The sequence below is a fragment of the Lutra lutra genome, chromosome 1, assembly GCF_902655055.1.
Source record: "Lutra lutra chromosome 1, mLutLut1.2, whole genome shotgun sequence".
Lineage (NCBI taxonomy): Eukaryota > Metazoa > Chordata > Mammalia > Carnivora > Mustelidae > Lutra > Lutra lutra.
The window spans coordinates 209,572,971-209,593,193 of NC_062278.1; the positions used below are offsets into that span (position 1 = coordinate 209,572,971).

The 20,223-nt window shown below is 54.9% G+C and overlaps 1 protein-coding gene across 2 annotated transcripts; it reads left to right on the forward strand.

Annotated features, from left to right (window-relative positions):
- The first annotated feature begins 3,438 nt into the window (after positions 1-3,438).
- On the forward strand, positions 3,439-16,285 carry LSM4 (LSM4 homolog, U6 small nuclear RNA and mRNA degradation associated). Of its 2 annotated transcripts, none has more exons than XM_047697251.1 (5): positions 3,439-3,629; positions 8,167-8,208; positions 10,521-10,619; positions 13,619-13,802; positions 15,620-16,285. In XM_047697251.1, exons 1-5 carry the CDS (start codon positions 3,627-3,629, stop codon positions 15,709-15,711), a joined length of 420 nt encoding a protein of 139 aa, XP_047553207.1. In that variant the 5' UTR covers positions 3,439-3,626; the 3' UTR covers positions 15,712-16,285. The 2 variants fall into 2 exon arrangements, with proteins under 2 accessions (XP_047553207.1, XP_047553217.1); XM_047697261.1 differs by lacking the exon at positions 3,439-3,629 and adding an exon at positions 7,842-7,860.
- Positions 16,286-20,223: the final 3,938 nt, after the last annotated feature.

A 20,223-nucleotide genomic window follows, 5' to 3' on the forward strand; every position in this document is an offset into this window, starting at 1 on the left:
AAAAAAAAAGAGATATATACATCTACCAGTTTCACCACAATTTGACAACATTGGGTCTTACACACACACACACACACACCCTTTTTAGTGGAGGGTAGGGTGTTTTTGTTAATTTGATAGGTACATTGACCTTCACTCTTGAGGTTTCTGCTGTCAGAAATACATTTTAAAGTGGATTTAAAAAATAGCACTACTGGTTCAAGGGATAAGGTTAGATGTGGATTTATGAAACATCAGGTACGGCTGGATCCAGGATTAAACAGGGCCAAGATTCTGAAGAGACAGTACCTGTATCTGACTCACATTACTCCAGCTCTGCAGTTTCAGAACCAGCCCAGGGAACCTCTTTGAGTGGTTGAGTCTGGGTCGTGTGTCCATAATGAGAGAGGGGAAGGAACTAGGCTGACAGCCACAAACTGGCCCATGCAAACTCTCATATTTGTAGCACTGTTGCTACAAGTCAGAGTTGAGAAGGCTTAAGCGTGCAAGCAAGCAACGACAATGTGGCATAAACCAGGTAGTGATGAAAATTAGTGCAAGCTACTCAGGTTCGACGGATAAGAGAAGGAATGATTAGATTTTTGGGGCAGTCATTGAAGTGTTGTCAGAGCAGCTACACATTAGTGCACATTATGCCGATTGCCAGGGACAGAGTCCAGACTCCAAAAGAATTAATCAAGGACAACTTCCTGGGCTCATGTAAGTGGAAAGGCACGCCTACAGCTTCAGGTATAGCTGGATCCGGGGGCTCACACCATGCCTCCTTTCCACAAAGCAGCTGTAATGTACGCTGGATTCACCCCGCAGAAAGCTTCATCCAGAAAATCAATCGGAGGCTTTCACTGCTTCAGTTCTAACAACCTCCTCAGAGAACCCTCTTCTACTGCCTCAGTGTCCCTCCCAAGGGAGACCTAACTGCCCTTGGTTAGTCACAGGCTTCCCCTTTAACCAATCACTATGGCCAGGGGGATGGAGAACTCTGATTGGCCACCCCTATGTTGAAAGGACTGACAAAAACTGCAGTGACCGCAGTCTGCCACATGGGGTCACCCAAGCAGAGTTTTCAAGGATGAATAGGAGTTTGCTAGCTCAGAGAGAGGAGAAAGACCGCACCTAGAGAAGTCAAGAAAAGTCAGAAAGGAGTGTACCAGCACATGATGTTCTTCCTACTTCCACCACCATATGGATGCTGAGACAGTTCGCTGTACCCCAGTTTCTGTTGTTTATAAATTAAGCTTCGCTGGTCCTTCCAATCCTTCTAACCCAGCTGGCATCACTATTTAGCCATCTACCAGGGTCCTGCACACATCCCAGATCTCACCAGCACCCGTAAAGAGCAACCAGGAGCCAATGATAGATGGAACTTGAATAAATACGCCAGCTGCCCTGACCAGCTTTTATGCTGTCTCCGTGAGGTCTCCAGTTGCCTACTGTGTTGCCTACTCATTGGTTCCTCCTGCAGGAATCCTTCCCTCCCTTTCTCAGGTCTCCATCTCCAGTGGGGGCTTCTTGAGGTCACCCTCTGAATACTCTGTGCCCTTGAGTCTTCATTTCAGGGTTGGTTTCTGGGGGCAGGAAGACCCCAAACTAAGATATGAAGGACAACGGCCCATTCAGGGCTACTGGGTGCTTGGCACTTTATGTGGGTTCACTTTTTTTTTTAATGTGGGTTCCACATTTGATCAATTCACTCAGTAACCCTGGTTGGTAGAGATGATTCTTCCTGTTTTTAGGGAGGAGGAAAGGGAGAAACATGCCTGAGTCACTCAGCTCATTTATAGCAGAGCTGGGCATCCAGACCGCCCTCTCTTTACTAGATCCTGGAGGGGAAATATCAGTGCTGAAAACCTTTCTGGTGGGAGGCAGCTGTGGCCTGTGGATTCCCATCTTCTTCTGCTCAGGTCTCTGAGGCCTGATGCAGGGCAATCTTTTATTGAGAAGGTGAGCATGAGGGCCTCCCCAAGCCGGCTCCAAGAAGCACAGGGTTTTTTCAGCTGGAAGAACTTGGCCCTGGTCTTGGTAAGGAAGGCTCTCTGGGCGCCTGGATGGCTCAGTCAGTTAACCGTCTGCCGTTGGCTCAGGTCACGATCCCAGGATCCTGGAATCAAGCCTCACAACAGGCTCCCTAAGCAGTGGAGAGTCTTCTTCTCTGCCTTCCCTGCTTGTGCACTTTCTCTCTCTCTCTCTTAAATAAATAAAATATTTAAAAAAAAAAAAAAAAGGAAGGAGGAAGAAAGAGGAAGGGAAAGAAAGAAAGGCTCTCAAGCCAATGCTGAGACCCGGAGGGTAGCCAGTGGTGGAGGGCACCTATTGCTTATTTAGGGGCTTGAAGGTCAAGGCCAAAGAAGGAACCCTTGATGGTCATCCAGTTGTTAATTACTTGATGTAATGGGTTGAGTAGTGTCCCCTAAAAAGATATGTTCTAACATAACATAGGTAAGCTCTAACCCCCATATCTGTGAATAAGACCTTTTTTGAAATAAAATCTTTGCAAATGTAATTAAGGATCTTAAGATGATTCTATCCTGGACTTAGGGTGGACATAATAAGATACTGTCCTTATAACAAAGTGAAACAAAGACTTGAGATAGGGAGACACACAAAGAAAACCATGTGAAGACAGTGGCAAAGACTTATGTTTCTGGGAGCCAAAGAACTTTGAGGACTGCTGACAGCCACCAGAAGCTAGGAGAGATGTAGGGAACACATTGTCCCTCAGAACCCTCAGAAGGAACCAACCCTGGTGATACCTTGATTTCAGACTCATGAATCAAGTTATATTGTTTTAAGCCACCCAGTTTGTGGTAATTTGTTATGGCAGCCCAGAGAAATCAGTACATTTGCCTATTTAGTTTGCTTACCATCTGTCTCCCCACTGTGCTCCTAAATCCCAGGAGGGCCCGTTTTGTCTGGTTTACTCAGTTTCCAGGAACAGGCACATACCAGGTCCTCAATAACTATTGCACGCCTGGGTTCTAAGTGCTCCGTTTGTGCTAGACGCTATTCTAAATGATTTTACCTGGCTTAACTCATTTCATCCTACTACACCCTAGGGCAGACACTATCATTAAACCAATTTTACAGAGGGGCAAACCGAGGCTCAGAGGGGCACAGTCAGGATTTCAACCTACCAAAAGGCATGCCCTGGATAAGGCTCAACTACAATAATGAAAATCAGGAGTGCAGGAGCCCTAAGGGAGGCATTAGACACAACGCAATAACCACGGACCCTCAATTCCTTCCTTTGCAAATTGTAGCAATATCCGGCTTTGCCCACAGCGCGGAGCCCAGGAGATCTGCGAGATTTTCACCTGCGCATGCGTCTTTACCCACAAGGCCTCTAGGGCAGGCCCACTGGCTCCGCCCCCGGTTTTCAGCATTCACGTCGACACTTTACGGCCCTCTCTCTTATCCCCAGAGAGAACACAGCCAACCCTGCCCGTAGTGTCTAGTTGATCCCTCCCTACTCCGCGTGGATTGGTTGCTCTTCCCTCGGGCCCTGCTCTGACTGGCTCGTGTCGCTGCCATTTCATTTCAGCCTAAGTGGCGCGCGGCAGGGCGGCTACCGGCGGACGCGTGAGCGGCGGCGGCGGAAGTGGTCGGTGAGCCCGCTCCCCGCCGACAACATGGTGAGGGCAGGGAGGCGGCGAGGTCTCTCCGGGAGGCGGGGAACGCGGCCGCCGGGGACCCTCGCGGCGGGCGCTGAGGCAGGGGTGACGCGGAGCTAGCATGCAGTCAGGGCCTCGGTTCTGCCCCCTGGCATGAGACGGGCGTATTGAGGCCGGAGAGGGCATGGAGGTTTCCCAGAGCATCCAGCCTGTCAGTCCTAGAAGACTTAGAATTGGACGAACGTGTAATCATGTGTTAGCCTAGCTGCTGTCTTTCCACTTTGCAGATGGGGAACTGAGGCCTGAGAGAGGGGACCTGCCAAAGCGTCCGGTGAATGCCGCAGAGTTCGGACAGGGGAGTGGCTCCGAGTGTATCCGTAGCAGTCTAACTTCATATTATTGGAAAGGGGCCGATCTGAGTTCTCAAATTAAGCCAGTTTGAGAATTTCAAGCCTTGCAAGGCACTTTAGAATGTTAGCACAATCTTCTCTGCCTCTCATTCTGAGGCTGAAAAAGCAGACCTAGAGAGGGGGTTTGGCTTCTCCCCGGATCACACTGGATGGAGTTTCAGGAGAAGGGGTGGCATTTTGAGCCAGGAGTGGACTAACTGCATCCTTCCAGTTTAGTGAAGGAGAAATTGAGGCCCTGACGGGAACCCTTTCCAGGACCATGCTGCTCTCCAATCTTGAAAGTTCTAGGTTTAGGTCAGAGAGTGCCTCTGCCTTCATCGTTTAGACAGGGAGTTGCGTCTGGCTGACTGGTAGAGCCTGGAACTCTTGATCTCAACGTAGTGAGTTCAAGCCCCTCATTGGGCCTGGAGCTTACGTAAGGAAAAAAAAAAATGTATGGAAGGGAAACAAGACCACACAAATTCAGAGCCCGGCATCGTAGGAGAGGTGCAGGAGAGTGCCTGGCCCATCAGCTCCAGAGTCACTCTGAAGGTCACTAACATGTTTTTCAGAGCTGAAGATTAGTGGAGATTCGTCCTAAATACTGCTGGCTGGCGCAGGAAATGAGAGAGGGAGTGGGTTCCTCTGTGCTGGAGGGGAGTTGGCCTGAGGGGATGGGCGGAACTGGAAGGTTCCTTCCTCCTTAAGCTCCTTGGAGACTGGACCTGTTATTTTATCTCTGATACATTTCTGGAGCCTAGAACAGTGCTTGTGCAAAGAACAGACTCTGTCAGCCTGAAGAATAGCCAGGAAGGGACAAGGCATGGTACATTCCCAGTTCCCCAAAGTCATGATGGTGTCGGAAATAGGGGTCTGAGGGTGTGTGTGTGGAGAGGAGATGGGTCTCCCTAACATCTTCTTGAATTGGGAGCCTCAGGAAGCCACATGGTCTAGTCTTAGATTGGTCTAGATCTAACAGCCAGACCCCAGACATTCTGAAAAAGCCCAGAGGAAAGGCTGCTCTTTCCTGAAGCTTTTGATTTTCCCACCTCCAGATGGCCCTATCTTCTCCTGAACGGTGTTCTAGCCAGTCCCATGTCAGCACCTTCAAGAACTTCCCCACCAAGTTTTTTTAAGTTCTTGGAGATCTTCTCCTTCCTCTCTCCTTTGTCTCCAGCACTTTGGGGATGACGATCTGGAAAATGGCAAGATGTGGATGTTGCTCCAGACTGTTGCAGCCTTGGAGGACTGTCCCTCCCAAAACCACCTCTCCCCACCTGAGCCTCTCCTTTTTTATTTGATTTGATAGCCAGCACAAGCACGGAGAGTGGCAGGCAAAGGCAGAGGGAGAAGCAGGCTCCCTGCTGAGCAAGGACCCCCCCCCCCCCCCCCCCCCCCCCCGCCACACACACACTTGAGGCTCCATCCCAAGGCCCTGGGATCATGGGCTGAAGGCAGATGCTCAACTGACTGAGCCATCTACGCGCCCCTGAGCCTCTCCTTTTCTTATCTGTGGGTTGGGGCAGGTTTCCCACCCATGCCATGCGCCTCCCTGGATGTTGTGTGCATTTTCTTGTGTATTTGTTCAGCAAATATTTAGTGAGTCCCTCTCGAGTGCCTGGCCCCCGAGCTCGGCACTGGACAGAGTCCACACCCTCTTGAGTTTTCCAGTCTGGCGGGGGAGACATAATAAACGAGATAATTAGAGACTGGCAGTGTCCTATAATGGAAGCAGCAGGGGGTGGCCCAGGTGGAAATCTCAACCCCTAGATGAGGTTATTATGAGGGCCTGGCCAAGCGAGTTAAGAGGTGACACGTGAGCCGCCACTGGCCTGGGGAAGGACAGCCCAGGGTGAGGGCACTGCAGGAACAAAGGTCAGAAGGCAGGATTGGGTGTGGCTAGTGAGAAACAGAAGGGGCTACTTCCTGGAGCTGGCTTGGCCTTGTGACTCTCTTGGGGGAGTGTTGGGAGCAGGTGTTGGTCACTTCTGTGTCTTAGACGTCCTTTCAGCTGTTTTGTGAATAGGGCGCTGCCAGTGACAATCAGGGAAGCCATGGGTTCTCCAGGGCTGTGCTGCCAGTAGCTGGGACAAGGGGGAGGCCAGCACGGGCACAGGAGCTGCCCACACCATAAGAGGACTCCGGTGGGGCCCCTGCTGACAGGCTTCAGCTTAATTTCGTGGGCTTTCTCAGGATCTTGCTGTGGTGTCCCTGGGAAGGTCCCTCCCACTCTGGCCATTGATCCCTTGTCTAGAGGGGCCTTGGCTATACTTCTCTGCGGCTCAGTGCTGAACCCGTCCTCATTCTCGCCTTCCAGGCCTTGTCCTGTCCCCTCTCAGGTGATCTGGAAGGACGACTTGTGTGTGTCATCGCCCTGATCCACATTCCTCTCTTGGACACAAGAAAACAGGTTTACTCAGGAAAGCCTGAGACTTCACCACACACAGTAAAAGGTGGCTGAGGCTCATGGCCCCAGTGCGTGAGTGGGAGCCTCCTGGTTTTCCATGGCTCTCTGCTCGCAGGCACCCAGGTACCATCGCACAGATGAACTCCAAATGAGAGGGCTGCAGCCTCAGGTTAGTTAGGCCGGGGGCGCCAGCCTGCTTGCTGGTGGTCTTTTGAGCAGCCACCCCTTCTCCACGTGCCCCTTCTTCCTTTTTACCAGGAAGCCAGTGCAGGAAGTGGGCATGGGCCTGGCTTCCTGCAGCCACTGGACCTCCCCTAGGCAGCTCTTCTCAGGAAAGGCGGTGGGATGTGGGAATCTCCCTCGAGCCTTTACGTGGCAGCTGTCCTGTGGGGGTTGAGGGCTGTTTCTGGCCTCCAGTTCCCCCCACTTAGAGAAGCAGCCTCCCTGCACTGGGAGTGTGAGGGGCAGGCTGAGACTCCCCTGCGGCGAGCTTCTGGGGGGAAGGCTGACTGAGAATTCCAAAGCTGGGGCAAGGTGTGGTGAAGCTCCCATCCTCCCCGAGGCAGTGAGTGTCTCATCTGTGGGACCCTCAGACCAGAACCTTCATTTGACCTTGCTGGATGGGCTGTCCTTGGATCCCGGACCTAAGCACTGCCGCCCGAGTCATCCTCCTGGAGGCTGAGAGGCAGGGCCCGGTGTTGTATAGATTGTGGTCTGTGTTCCCAAAATGAAATTAGAAGATTTTTTAGTATCTTGAAAGCTGACTTTATGTGGGTGAGTTTTAAAAAATTGCATCTTTTATATGCCATCACATTTGTAGTGATGACAGATTTTTTCCCCCCCTGGAATGTTTTTTCTCCTTTTCTGAAGAATTCTCTCTGAAAACCCAGCTCAGATGTAGCCACCATGGATTGATACTCCACTGCCTGGCAGAATCACTCTTGGTCCAGTCGGGGCTGCCCTTTGGAGCGTGGGCTTGGAATGAGCTGACTTCCAGCCAGTGGGGTTTTCTTTACTGACTCTGTAGTGCCAGGCGAGTTCCTCAGTCTCTTCAGCCTCGGTATCCCCATCTGTAAAGTAGGTGTGACAGTAACCATATATGAGGATGAAAATGAAAGCTGCATCTTTAAAAAAAAAAAAAAAAGATTTATTTATAAGAGAGCGAGAGGGCCTGTGCATTGGGGTAGGGGAGCAAGGGATATGCAGACTCCCCACTGAGCACAGAGCCTGACACGGGGCTCAATCCCAGTACCCCAAGATCACCACCTGAGCTGGAGTCAGATGCTTATCCGACTGAGCCACCCAGGCGTTCCAAAAGAGCTGCATGTGTTAATGTGGGTGCATTTCAGGGACATCGGTCGAACAAAAAAGGCAGGCAGGAGAAGGACCCGTGTGCTCTGGCACTAACGACCAGCATGGAAGGCTAGGCCCTCTCCTGTCAAGGGTGTGGATATAGGTAACACGAGTTATAAGGAAATGCCCAGAACGGGCAGCACCAAGACCAGATGACTGCTGCCTCTGAGATTGGGCATGGGGGAGTGTTCCAGGCTTTATGTCCGAAACTGGGAGGCAGGTGTGTGTCCTGGGGCTGGGCCAAGTTAGGAGCGTGTGTTTTCTGTCAGGGGGTTAGGGCCATGTGCCCCTGTGTCCCCGCACAGCGATAAGCTGGCAGATCGGTGAGATTGGAGTCCCAGCCCCACCCGGGGGGCCGGCGCCCCTCAGTGCTGATCAGACAAGTTACAGGCCTCTGTTTGCTTTATAGCTTCCCTTGTCGCTGTTGAAGACGGCTCAGAATCATCCCATGGTGAGTACATGCCTGTCGAGGGCAGTGAGTTTCAGCAGGGACCAGCCTCAGCACAGGGACAGGGACACCGGGCCAAGGGTGAAGGGCCTCCAGCCATACCTGCGTCCTGCCTGCTCACAAAACAGCCGCTTATCCTCTTCTCCCTCCTACACGTGTCAGGACCTGTTTTTAGTTCTGCTTATAAAAATAATACGTACTTATTAAAAATGTCAAACACTGGAGGTGCGTAGAAACTAGAAGCTCGTCATTACTCTTGCCAGCAAATTAACCATATATTTGATATATGCTCGTTCCGGCCTTTTTTTTTTTTTTAAAGTAAGCTCGGTGCCCAACATGGGGCTTGAACTCACAGAGCCAAGATCAAGAGTTGCATGCTTCAACAACTGAGCCAGCCAGGTGCCTTGCACATCCAGGCTTAACATACATGTAGAAACAGGAACCTGAGAGGGCTCCTGGGTGCCTCCATTAAGCGTCTGCCTTCGGCTCAGGTCATGGTCCCAGGGTCCTGGGATCAAACTCCACGTCAGGCTCCCTGCTCAGCAGGAAGCCTGCTTCTCCCTCTGCCTCTGCCCCTGCTTGTGTTTCCTCTCTTGCTGTTTCTCTCTTTGTCAAATAAATAAATAAGATCTTTAAAAAATAAATAAAATTTAATAAAAAGTAAAGAGACATGAATGTGACTTTTTAAAAACACAAATGGGGGGGCACCTGGGTGGCTCAGTGGGTTGGGCCTCTGCCTTCAGCTCGGGTGGTGATCCTAGGATCCTGGGATCGAGGCTCTCTGCTTAGCGGGGAGCCTGCTTCCTCTTCTCTCTCTGCCTGCCTCTGCCTGCTTGTGATCTTTGTCTGTGAAATAAATAAAATCTTTAAAAAAAAAAACAAAACAAAACACAAATGGGATCACGTAACACACGTTATTCCCTAAATGACTTTTGCCATTAATGATAACAGTTTTTTTCTTCTGAAGTTCTTATTTATTCTTTTATTTAAGGCATCTCTGCACCCAACATAGGGCTTAAATTCATGATCCTGAGATCAAGAGACATCTGCTCTTCCCACCGAGCCCACCAGGCACCTTTACGGTTCAGCCTTTTAACATATACAACTCAGGGGTATTTAGTACATTCACAGCGTCATAAACCACCACCTCTATGTAGTTCCAGAACATTCCATCCCCCCAGAAGGAAACCCCATCCCCAGTAGCAGTCCCCATCCCCTTTCCCCAGTCCCTGGCAACCACTAATCTGCTTTTTGTCTGTGGATTTGCTTGTCCTAAACATTGCCTGTAAATGGGATCATACAGTGTGTGGCCTTTTGTATGTGGCTTCTTCAACTCTGCATGTTTTTCGAGATTCAGCCACATTGTACCATGTGTCAGGGCTTCCTTCCTGATGGCCTTGGCCATGTGGTACCATACTGTGTGGACATACTACATTTTGTCTCCACTTGTCTGCTGGTGATGGACATTTGGATGGTTTTTACTTCCTGTCTGTGAATATTTTTGGTCGCCATGAACATTTGTGCACACTTTTTTTTAATTTTATTTTTCGTTTATTTGAGAGAGAAAAAGAGCACACAAGCGGGAGGAGGGGCAGAGGGAGAAGCAGACTCCCTGCTAAGCCAGGAGCCCAACATGGGGCTCAATTCCTGGACCCTGGGATCATGACTTGAGCCCAAGGCAGATGCTTAACCAACTGAGCCCCCCAAGCGCCCTTGGTGCACACATTTTTGCACAGATGTTTGCCTTTATTTCTCTTGGGGAGATACCTGAGTCGATTCTCATGTCTCAGCGGAGCTTCAGATGATGGGCTACCTTTGTATTTTCCCAGAACACATTAGAATAGATGAGTAACTCTTGGACTGAAAAGGTGTTTCCGGACCACCAAGGCTTGTACACGTGCTGTCAGAGAACACCTGCCCCCAGGCCCCTGTCTGGACCAACTAAGATGTGTCCCCCTGGCTGTTCTGAGTCAGCGGCCACTGTTCCTCTAAACTCGCTCTTTCAAGTTTTATAGAGGATTTTTTTTTTTGTGGGCTTTTTGCTTTTTTGTTGGCACAAAAAAATCTGGTTTCATCATAGACGACTACAGTGCCCAGCAAAATGTACAGAGGATGCCAAACATGTCGCCGGTAAGATGGGCCACTAGGGGCAGTAGAGGAGGAGGGGACAGTACTAGGCACCATGTGCTGTGGCCACCCGGTCCCCTGAGGTCTCGTGTCTGGATGAGGCCCAGGTGGTAGTCACCCAGCACTTAGGGGTAGGGCTGCCCTTCCCTTGGGGCCCATGGCTGACTTGGGGTTCATTTCTCTTGCAGCTGGTGGAACTAAAAAATGGGGAGACATACAACGGGCACCTGGTGAGCTGTGATAACTGGATGAACATTAACCTTCGAGAGGTGATCTGCACATCCAGGGTAAGTGCCCTGTGCCCACTGCCTGAGGGCCCTCTGACCCACCAGGTCACGCAGGGCCAGGCTGGCATAGGGACCGCGGGTGGTGTGGCCACCAAGTGCAACCCGGACCCTCAGGATCCTCAGCATCCTCTGTGGAGTGAAGCTCCGCTCCCTGCCCTTGTGGGAGGAGTGGGGAGGGCCATAGCTCAGCCAGGTCTTCCTATCGTGGTGAGGCTTGATGGAATGGGTGGGGCTTAGGAGGGGCAGGGCCTGAGGGACTGGGTTGGGGGGGCCGGCAGAATGCAGGGTTCCAAGTCCCTCTAGTGCCCTTGACTTTGTACCTATGGGGATGCTGCCCCATGCCCCACTGCTGCTGCCAGTCCTAAACAAGAAGGACTTAGGCCTGGGGGGCACTTCTGGCTACAAATCCCTACTGTACAGGTAGGGGTGTCCTCCAAGACAGGCCTGACCTTCCTTGTCAGCCCCTGCTGCCTTTGGTCCTGGCTGTGGACATCACCAGCCAACCAGGCCAAGGTGGTGTGGCCATGGGATATCCAGGCCACCAGGGGGCGAGGGCAGCCCTGTGGCCCTGTGGACCAGGAGACTTGTTTACCTCCGGAGGCCTGAAACCAGGAAGTGCAGGGCCAGGAACACCTCCTGGTGGGCCAGGGCTGGGGAACAGTTCTCTAGGGTCACAGACCTTCCAAACCCTCAGAGCAATGAGGACGAAGATCGTGGCGAAGGCAGGGTGCCCCCCTGTGAACCTGTGCTGGGGTTGACCGGGGCTTGCCTCCTGCCTTGATTCCAGTCTCCAACCACTGGTTGGCGACAGCTCCCTATATTACAAGGGAGGAAAGTGCACTCGGGCCCAGCCAAGATGGGGCTGTCTTGAGCTCATGGGCAGGTGCCCCTGAGGCTTGCCATACGAGAGTACAGCAGAGCCCTGGGCGGCCCATCTTGCCCCTGGTCCATCCTCCTGGATGGCCCACATCCAGCAGGCAGACTGGTAAGTGTGACCGTCTCCCCTCACCTGTGAGGCTCTGTGCCCTGCATCTTATGATATATATTATGCGAGGTCTTCCACTAGAAACTTCCTCCTGGTTTGCCTGCTGCACTTGTGGCAGCAGGGGTCTGGGTAGCTCCAGTGTGACTGTAGCAGCCATTGTTGCAGTGCGTAGCTGAGCTCAGGGCCAGTAGGTCTGTGTCCCCCTCTGGGACCTGGAAGCAACCATGGGTTCGCAGAGCAAGGTCGGCCGACCTCCATAGCCAGCAGAGACTGGACATGTGGCTCCTCCTGGGAAGTCCACCCTCTGACCTGCTGGTTGCAAGGAGAGGCTGGTGTGAGATTCAGTGTCACTTGGGCTGTCCAGCGTCCTCCCCCGTAAATGGGGTAGCAGCCTGTCCCCGGGGCAGCAGCCTGGGCAGGATGCAGACACACAGGGCTGAGAAAGCCCTGGAGAGCCAGGGTTGGTTGGAGAGTGGTTAGCTCAGGTTGCTTGGCTCTTACCATGGAACACAGAGTAAGCTCTGGTTCCTTCAGGGAGTGTGCTGGGCCCAGCTCGTCCTCGGCTAAGGGAGCGCCAAGCCCTGAGCTTGCACAGAATCATTATGTTTCTGTTGGGCTGTAAGTTTGCATCCCTGAGGACTTGGGCCCTTGCCTACCCTTCCTGGGAAAGGAGTGCTCAAGACCTCATGGGGTTCCAGTGTAGGTTGGGGGCTTATGCACATTCCTGGGAAGAGTTGGCCTTTGAGCTTTCCCTTTGTCCTATTGAGTGTGTCTGCTGTGCCAGAGCAGCCTGAGCCAGGCACTGCTGATGAGTGTCATGCTTGAGGACTCTGGCCCTTTCAGGGTGGCTAGGAACAAGACCTGTTGGGGGTCAGAGTTAGCCACACACAGAAAAGTGGGAACAGCATGTGCAAAGTGCTGGGGGCAAGACGCCCATTGTATGTGTTCCAGAAATTTCCATCTGGAAAGCACGTCATCGAGAGCTGAGCAAGGGCAGCCAGGGTGGGGCTGGATCTTAGGCCCTCGGGAGCCACACTGAAGAGTTCGGACTTTGTCCTTGGGCCAAAGGGGCCCTGATTGGGTCCTAAGCAGGGAAATGTCTTGGTCTGATTTCTAGGGATGTGGGGAGCAGAGAGGGCTGCCAAGACTTCTGGCTCAGGGCACCAGGGGTGGGGCTGGAGAGCTAATCTGAACGAAGCAGCCCCGGGCTCCTGCCCAAGGGCAGCAGGAGGGGCTGTGAAGGAAGGCCTTGTGCTGGTCACAGGGTCCATGGCGGTGGGGGCTGGGGGGAACGCGATTGACGGCCTAGGACCTTCAGGGTTGGCATTGCTCCAGAATCTGTGACTTTGCAAGCCTCCTAATCTCTCCAGCCTTAATTAGCTCCCCTGAAAACTGGCATCATTGGTCACTGCCCCTGGCCAGCCATGGGCTCACCTCCCCACCTGCCTCCCGCCCTCCTCACTGGTCACATACAGTCTCTATCCCACTTACCTGTGTCCCACACCCACCTCAGAGTCCATCAGGAGATAAGTGGATGAATGAATGAGTCAGGACACATAGAGAGGGTTCCAGAAGGTAGGTTCCAAAGGCCGGGGGCAGGAGGGTGGAGGAGCTGGGCTGTGGCTGGGCTGTGGCTGGGCTGTGGCTGGGCTGTGGCAGTGCCTGGTGCGAAGGTCCCCAGCCTTTTCTCGGCTTTGGGCTGTAGGTAACAAACCTCATCCCACACTGGAGGATAGGCTGAGGATGAAGAAGCTAGCTGATGGGATTCTTTGCCCCTTTCTGGGTAACAGGGGACCACGAGTATGGAGAGAGTCCCCTGGAAGACAGCTCCCCCATGCCCACGTCAAGTCCGGGACTGAGAACTGTGTAGGGGGGATGCCAGGCGCAGGCAGGCTAGGACGATGACCCAGGTGGGAACGGGGGCACGAGGGGACAGATGCGCCCTGGTTCTTGGCACCCACTCTGCGGGGACCTCCCCCCACCCCCGATCCAAGACTCACCCCCTCTCACACAGGACGGGGACAAGTTTTGGCGGATGCCAGAGTGCTATATCCGCGGCAGCACCATCAAGTACCTGCGCATCCCCGACGAGATCATTGACATGGTCAAGGAGGAGGTGGTGGCCAAGGGCCGCGGTCGCGGTGGCCTGCAGCAGCAGAAGCAGCAGAAGGGCCGAGGCATGGGGGGCGCTGGGCGAGGTAGGTCCTTCTCTCCCCTCCTCTCCCTCCCCCCTACCCCACCCGCTGCCCAGCAGTCTAGGCCAAAGAGTCTGCCCAGGCCTTGCCGCTGAAGGGTGACTACAGCACGTGGCAGCCATCCCGTCCCAGTGTTGACATTCCTGGGTGGTGCCGTCATGGTGCCACAGGCCTGGCTCTGAGCCCCCTCCACAGAGCTGGGGGTTATGACTCACAGGCCTCCTCTGGTGCGGGGCGGCCCGTGCTGCTGTTCGCTGCCTGCCCCGGGCCCCGCAGCCCCAGCCCGGGAAGCCTCATGTAGTCCCGGCTGGCAGTGCTGACTCCCCAACACCCCTGGGCCCTGGTGCCCAGCAGCAGCCCTCCATGCTCCTGAAGCCTGGCTCTGGCCCAGCAGACAGACACAGTGCCCGTGCAGACTTGGGGCTTGAGCCCTCACCCGATGGCCGCCTGTGTCTCCTGGCAGGTGCTCTGAGCATGGTGTGCCACCTCTCTGGCTCGTTGCCGCTCTGCAGGGAGAGTCCGGTGGTCCCCGCCTCACCAAGGCTGCTGGCAGGGATCCTGGCTCAGGGCCTGGCGCGAGCCCCTTCTCTGCTGTCACTCCTTTTCACAAGGCCAAGTTCATACCTTTTTGCTAAACTCTCCTCACCCTACCCGCCCCCACCCCGCGCCACTGAGACTATAAATCTGGCATAAACTTGAGTTTGTTGTGCAGTCAGCTGGGGATTGAACCTAGAGGCCATCTGCAGACCCTCCCTCCCCCCTCACCCCCCTCCTCTTGGAGGGCCCCGGCTTTGTCTCTTCCATCTGGAGGGGCCTTCCATGTGTCAGGCCCAGGCTCCCCCCTGGGGGCTCACAGGCAGGGCCAGGAAGGATACAAGAGCTGGCCCTGAGCTGAGGCTCATGTGACAGCCAGGAGTGAGACAGAGGGAGGGGTCAGGAGGGCACTGCACGTGGGGAGGTTGCCAAGAACTAGGGGTGAACAGGACCCTTTCCATATCTAAGGGCCAGGCTCTTCATGCTGGGGGCCACCACTGTTGAGTGAGCTGCCCAGAGGAGCAGGGAGGGAGGAGTGATGGTTTGGGCCGCTCTGAAGGGAGGCCATGGGGCCCTCGCCAGCAGGTGGGAATCTCACCCTGTGTGGCAGAGCTGCCCTTGGCAAAGCTGGGCTTGCCCCGGGGATGGTGAAGGCAGGCAGGGATGGGCCTCCCTCCCCGTGGGACCCACATCATGTTTGTGGTGGAAGGGCGACTGTGTGCGCCTTTCTGTGTCCCCATGCCACCCTGGTCCTCCTAGGACCTCCTGGGCTGGGGTGTGTTCTGTCCCTGATTACTCAGCCTCCCACACAGCTCCTACCTTGGGCTCCACGTATCTTAGAAGCACAGTTCCATCACTGGCTGGCCGAGGTTAGAAGGCAGGGAGCTCCCCTGTCCCTACTCCTCGGCCGGACACACACAATCTCCCAGTTGTTTCTCTGTGGATGTGGACAGTGCTGGAGAAAGAGGGAAACCTGGGTCCTTAGAGCTGGGGGCCTGTGGCTGGCCCCCTGGGCTCAGTCCTGCCCCTATTCTGCCTCGTGCTCTCCTTTTCTGGGAAACCATCTGGCTTTGTCCTTCTGATGACTGCCCCCTACCCTGGCCCCACTCCCTGTCCCAGGAAGCCTGCGCCAAGCCCTAGTGTGATTTAGAGCTGGCGTCCCTCATAGCCCTTCGGAGCTGGTCTTGTCCATTGTCGACACTGAGAACTTTCTGGAGCACCACCCCCACGTTTTCAGCTGAGCTTCCAAACCCAGCTCTGTTGCAGCCCCCTCCTCTGTCTCACAGGTGTGTTTGGTGGCCGGGGCCGCGGTGGGATCCCAGGCACAGGCAGAGGTCAGCCGGAAAAGAAGCCGGGCAGACAGGCGGGCAAACAGTGAGCCACCCTCCATTCTCCAGAGACTGAGCTGCCACACTGCTCGCCAAGGCTGTGTTTCTACTCTCTGGTTCACAAGTGTGTTCAGAACAAAAAGAAGCAGGTGTTGGGGAAGAGCCCCCCTCTCCGCCTGTCATTCTGTGATCCTTTTTACGTAGAGTATCCCCCACCTTTTTTTTTAAGCCAGCAGTTCTGCAGTTGGATATGTTTGGTGTGTTTGGTTTTTCTGAAGCCGCAGCTGACTTGATTCCTGGAAGATTCCGTGTTTAATGTGTCTTTAAAGCCCTCGCTCTTGTTTTAAGGGCGGGCACTTTCCAAGCAGGCTTGTTTTGCATTTTGAGTTGGATCCTCGTGTGGTGAGCAGACCGGAGGTTTTTATTTTAAGCTCTTTGCACTGAGATTGATAGCCTTGGGAGTTCCCTGAAACACGGACCTCAGGATTGCCTTTTGAAAACAAACACATACAAACCGTATGCCACAGAAGCTGTTCTGGGGACATTGCTGGACCCTGCCCCTTTGTCTCCTCTCTCCCTGTTTGTGTTACAAAAATAAAAACACATACAACTACAAACTGCAAATTCCTAATTCCTTTTGAGTCACTGGGCACATCTAAAGTGTGGTATCCTCAGGAAATCACAGCCCAGTAAGGGAAGTTTCCTTTCGAGGGTTGCTGTCTGTCTCGCCAAGGGGAAGTATTTCAACAGGACACTGGTTCCGTGTCCCTTGATGTCCTTTTAAGAACTATGAGGCTTTTGTCTGGGCAGTGGGAGTGGCCTTCCTGCGCCAGGTTTGCCTGTAATCCCTGCCCCTTTGTAGAGAGAGTTGATGGGGGGCAGGGGAGAGAAGGCCCAGGCAGGAGCCAGTGCAATACCCATGCAGCCCCTCCTTGTGACCAATGTCCTGCCCACCATCCCTGCTTTGTAAGCACCGTTCACACCAGAGTTCACCGAGAAGCTGTGACAAGCATCTGCCTCAAGGAATGTGCTGGGAAGGCTCTTGCCGCCTCCTCTCCGAGTTGGGGCACCGCCTGTCCACACCAGGATGATTTGCGTGGGATGTTGAGCCAGCACTTTTGCAAAATGTTTCTGTGACATTGTTCAAAGGCTGATTTTCCTCTTTTATTATAAGTGAGGGGCACTGCAGGATGGCCGGATGCGGGGAGGTGAGATGGGGTGCCAGCTGGTTCCCGTGGGAGCGGATTCTAATTGTCACTGTGTTGAGACCTGTTCTGAGGGGTGATCAGAATAAAAGGTGTTGCCCGAGAACTCCATTGTTGGAGCTGCTAAGCGCCAGCCGGGCCCCCTCACAGATACCCACGTTTAAGACTCAGCCTGCCTCAAGAATGCGTTCTGCCCCTGGGCACCTCTCAAGGGACCTGCTGCAGCCAGAAGGCTTGCCTAGCGTCAGAGCAGCTCCCTGGCACAGGCTGGAGACAGGGCATGGGGTTTGAGTGGGACCTGGGAGCGTCTGAGAAGCCCCAGGCCTGGAGAAATCCCCTCTCAGAGATGCGGGCTGCGGGCGGGTATGGGTTGAGGACCTGGGGGCGACAGGACGGGCAGGAGCTAGAAGGGAGGGGCCGGCGGCGGCAGAGAGGGAGCTAACCGGGTCCTCAGCGCCCCTCCCCCCAGGGCCCTGGACTGGACGGCCCGTAAAAGCCTCTGGGGCCCTGGTCTGACGAGGGCTCTGATAAAAGCCGGGGTCAGGTGTCCAGCCCGGCGGCGGCGAACGGCCAGCCCTGGGGAGGCCCCGCCCCTTCCTGCTTCGGGTGGTTCGGGTTTTCCTCCGGCTCAGCTCTGCTGGGAGATCGCCTGCGTCCTCCTGCCTTTCTCAGGCAGGGCCTTGGGCCCCCGCGGCGCCCGCCCTCCCTCCCTCCCTAGCCACCAATCTGCGCTGGGGCTCAGCTCCGGCCCCCGGAGCCTGCGTGAGGCTGCGTGCGTAATCGCGGCTTCCCGCGTGTGTCGCCAGACACGCCAGCCGGCCCTGACCTTTCAGCCAGGCAGCCCGGGCTGGCGGCCCAGTCCCCTCCTCGCCTGCCGGTGACGTGAGCCGCCTCGCTGGCCCCTGGCTCCCAGGTGCGGTGGGCTTCTGGAAGGTTCTGTCCCTCTGAGTGGGCTGTCAGGACAGCCCCGTTTTTCAGTCTTCTTCCTGGTTAGTTTCGAGAAAGGAGCCCCAGCCCCCTCAAGAGGAAAAGAAACCAAAATCACCCGTCTAGTTCCTAGACACTGGGCCTCGATCTTTCCACTCTTCTGATGGTTGTGGACTGGGGTCTGAGCCCTCATCAGCTGACTGGTGCATGACTCGGGGGTGCACGACTGCTTAAACGTAGGTGGTTCCCTGGAACCAGCAACCAGAGACCTCCTACCACCGGAGTTTGCTCCAGTTCCCCTCTGAGCAGAGAGGTGTGACTTAGCCTGGGGCCCAAGCTCTGTGGGGCCAGCCAGGACAGCCCCGGCCCACTCTTGCCTGACCTGGGACCAAGAGCCCTTTTTGGAGACCCGGATGTAGCTGGCAAGCAGGAGCAGCAGCCCCACTTGGCGGCAGTGGGAGGGCCTCTGGCTTGCCATCCTGCGTCATCCCTTCCTGTGAACATGTCCTCGGATTCCTCCTCTGCTGGGCCTCACCTGCTGCTCCCGGAGCAGCTCTGCCGGGAAGCCCTGTACCCACCGTGTCCACGTGGGCATGATGGCAGGTGTCCTCCCCACCCACCCATCTGGACCCCGGGGCCCTGCCTCTCCTGGTATCAGCAACATGTGTATCTTCAGTGGCTCAGTGCATGACCTGGTGTCCTCTGCGGTCCCTCGGAGGACGTAGGGCCACTTGGCCAGGGAGGGGTATAGGAGATGGCTTGATGTCCACTCAGACCACCTCTATGGGAGAAGCCGCCCACCTCAGCGGAGCAGAGGACTGGCCTCGAGGCGGAGGACCCGGGGCCACAACCCCATTCCAGGGGCTGGAGACTCAGCATGAATTAGGCAAAGAGCCCCAGCCCAGAGGCTCTTACCTTCCACAAGGTGAGCTAGCAACAAACAAGCCCAGTGCATCAATGTGGAGAAAAAGAAAGCAAGAGTGGCAGAAAGAGGGGGGTCAGGGCAGGCCAGAGGGTGACTGACATTTGAGGAAAGGGCTTGAGGAAAGCAAGGGAGGCAGCCATCTAGGAGAAGAGCATTTCAGATGAAGGGAACAGCCTGTGCAAGTGCCAAGGCCCTACACAGAGTGGTGACAGGAACAAAGGAAATGAGGCAGGTGCGGGCCCTGAGCAAGATGGGAAGCACAGAAGGTTCTGGAACAGATTAAGACAAGGGTGGAAGCTGCAAGATCAGGAGGAGGTGGGGCTGGGGGCTCAGCCCAGGGTAGAGGTCGAAGAGAAGGTGAAAGAAGAAGCAGGGGTGCCTTGAGGGCCTGGGCAAGAAGCCCGGGATGCTACGGATGGGAGCTTTCCAGAGTGGAAGGGGAGGCCTCGCCTAGCGGGGCATGTTCAGACCAGCTCCCAAGGTCAAGAAGTCATGGTCCGTGGGAAGAGAGCAGGAAACAGGTGGAGGGAGCAGCAAGTGAAAAGCCCCCGAGCTTCTGAGGCCTGCTCAGGTCGGGCAGAGATGAGGTCAGGAGTCATCAGACCCAACATGATCCGAACAACAGCCTCATGTGTGCCTGGCAACTCCTCCACTCAGGCACAGAGTGGGTGAGCCACCTGCCCAGGGTCACACAGCTTCAGAGGTCTCCTCAGAGCTCCTTCCTCTGTTGGCTCCTTGAACTTGGAGGATCCATTTACCTTCTCTGAGTTCAGTTGCGTCAGGTGTAGAATCAGGAGACAGGAGTCATGTGTGGTGGGGGCAGGTGAGGTCGTCACTGGTTTGAAAGTTTATTCCCCTGTTGAGGGACAAGGTTCGAGACACACAAAGTGCCTGGCAAGTTTTACCCCATTGTGCCTCAGTTTTCTTGCTGGTCAGAGGGGGCAGTAGCAGCCTCCACTTCACAGGAGTTGTTGGGAGGATTACTTGGGGTGGGGGAGGCTGGGTATACAGCAAGTGCTTCACACATACTTGCGCACCCCTAAGAGCACTGCTTCATTCTTCGTTGATCAGCTGTAGAGGGGCCGAAAACTCTCCCGGGAATCTCTCCATCTCTATCACTCTTGAGCTCAGCCTGAGCCACTCGCTCATTGTCTGAGAGGCTCCGGGCGACGGTGCCACAGGCTTGGCCTCCCCTGTGGTCAGTGGCTGGGCCACTGTCCTCCATGCCCCAGAGGCCAGCCCTGGATGCCTAGCCCCAGCTGGTGAGCGGTCCCCTTGCAGGCTCCTGGTGCTGCCCTAAGAGCCCCCTGCCAGTCTGGGTCCAGCCACCCAGCAGTGACTCACCCTTGCCCGCCCCGCCTCCACTGGAACCAGGCACCGAAATAGTCACCCTGCTCACCCTCGGGAGTGGCCGTGGAAATATTTTAGGGCTGCATTCAGCTCCTAAAAATACTCGGCGCTTCCTTCTGCGTCTTCCCCTCCCTCATTCCCTTCTCTGATCCTTT

Excerpts from the sequence above, each read along its gene's own strand:
- LSM4 (XM_047697251.1), top strand. Across the intron at positions 8,209-10,520 it reads CGGCTCAGAATCATCCCATG|CTGGTGGAACTAAAAAATGG; the intron begins GTGAGTACATGC and ends TTTCTCTTGCAG. Across the intron at positions 13,803-15,619 it reads CATGGGGGGCGCTGGGCGAG|GTGTGTTTGGTGGCCGGGGC; the intron begins GTAGGTCCTTCT and ends TCTGTCTCACAG.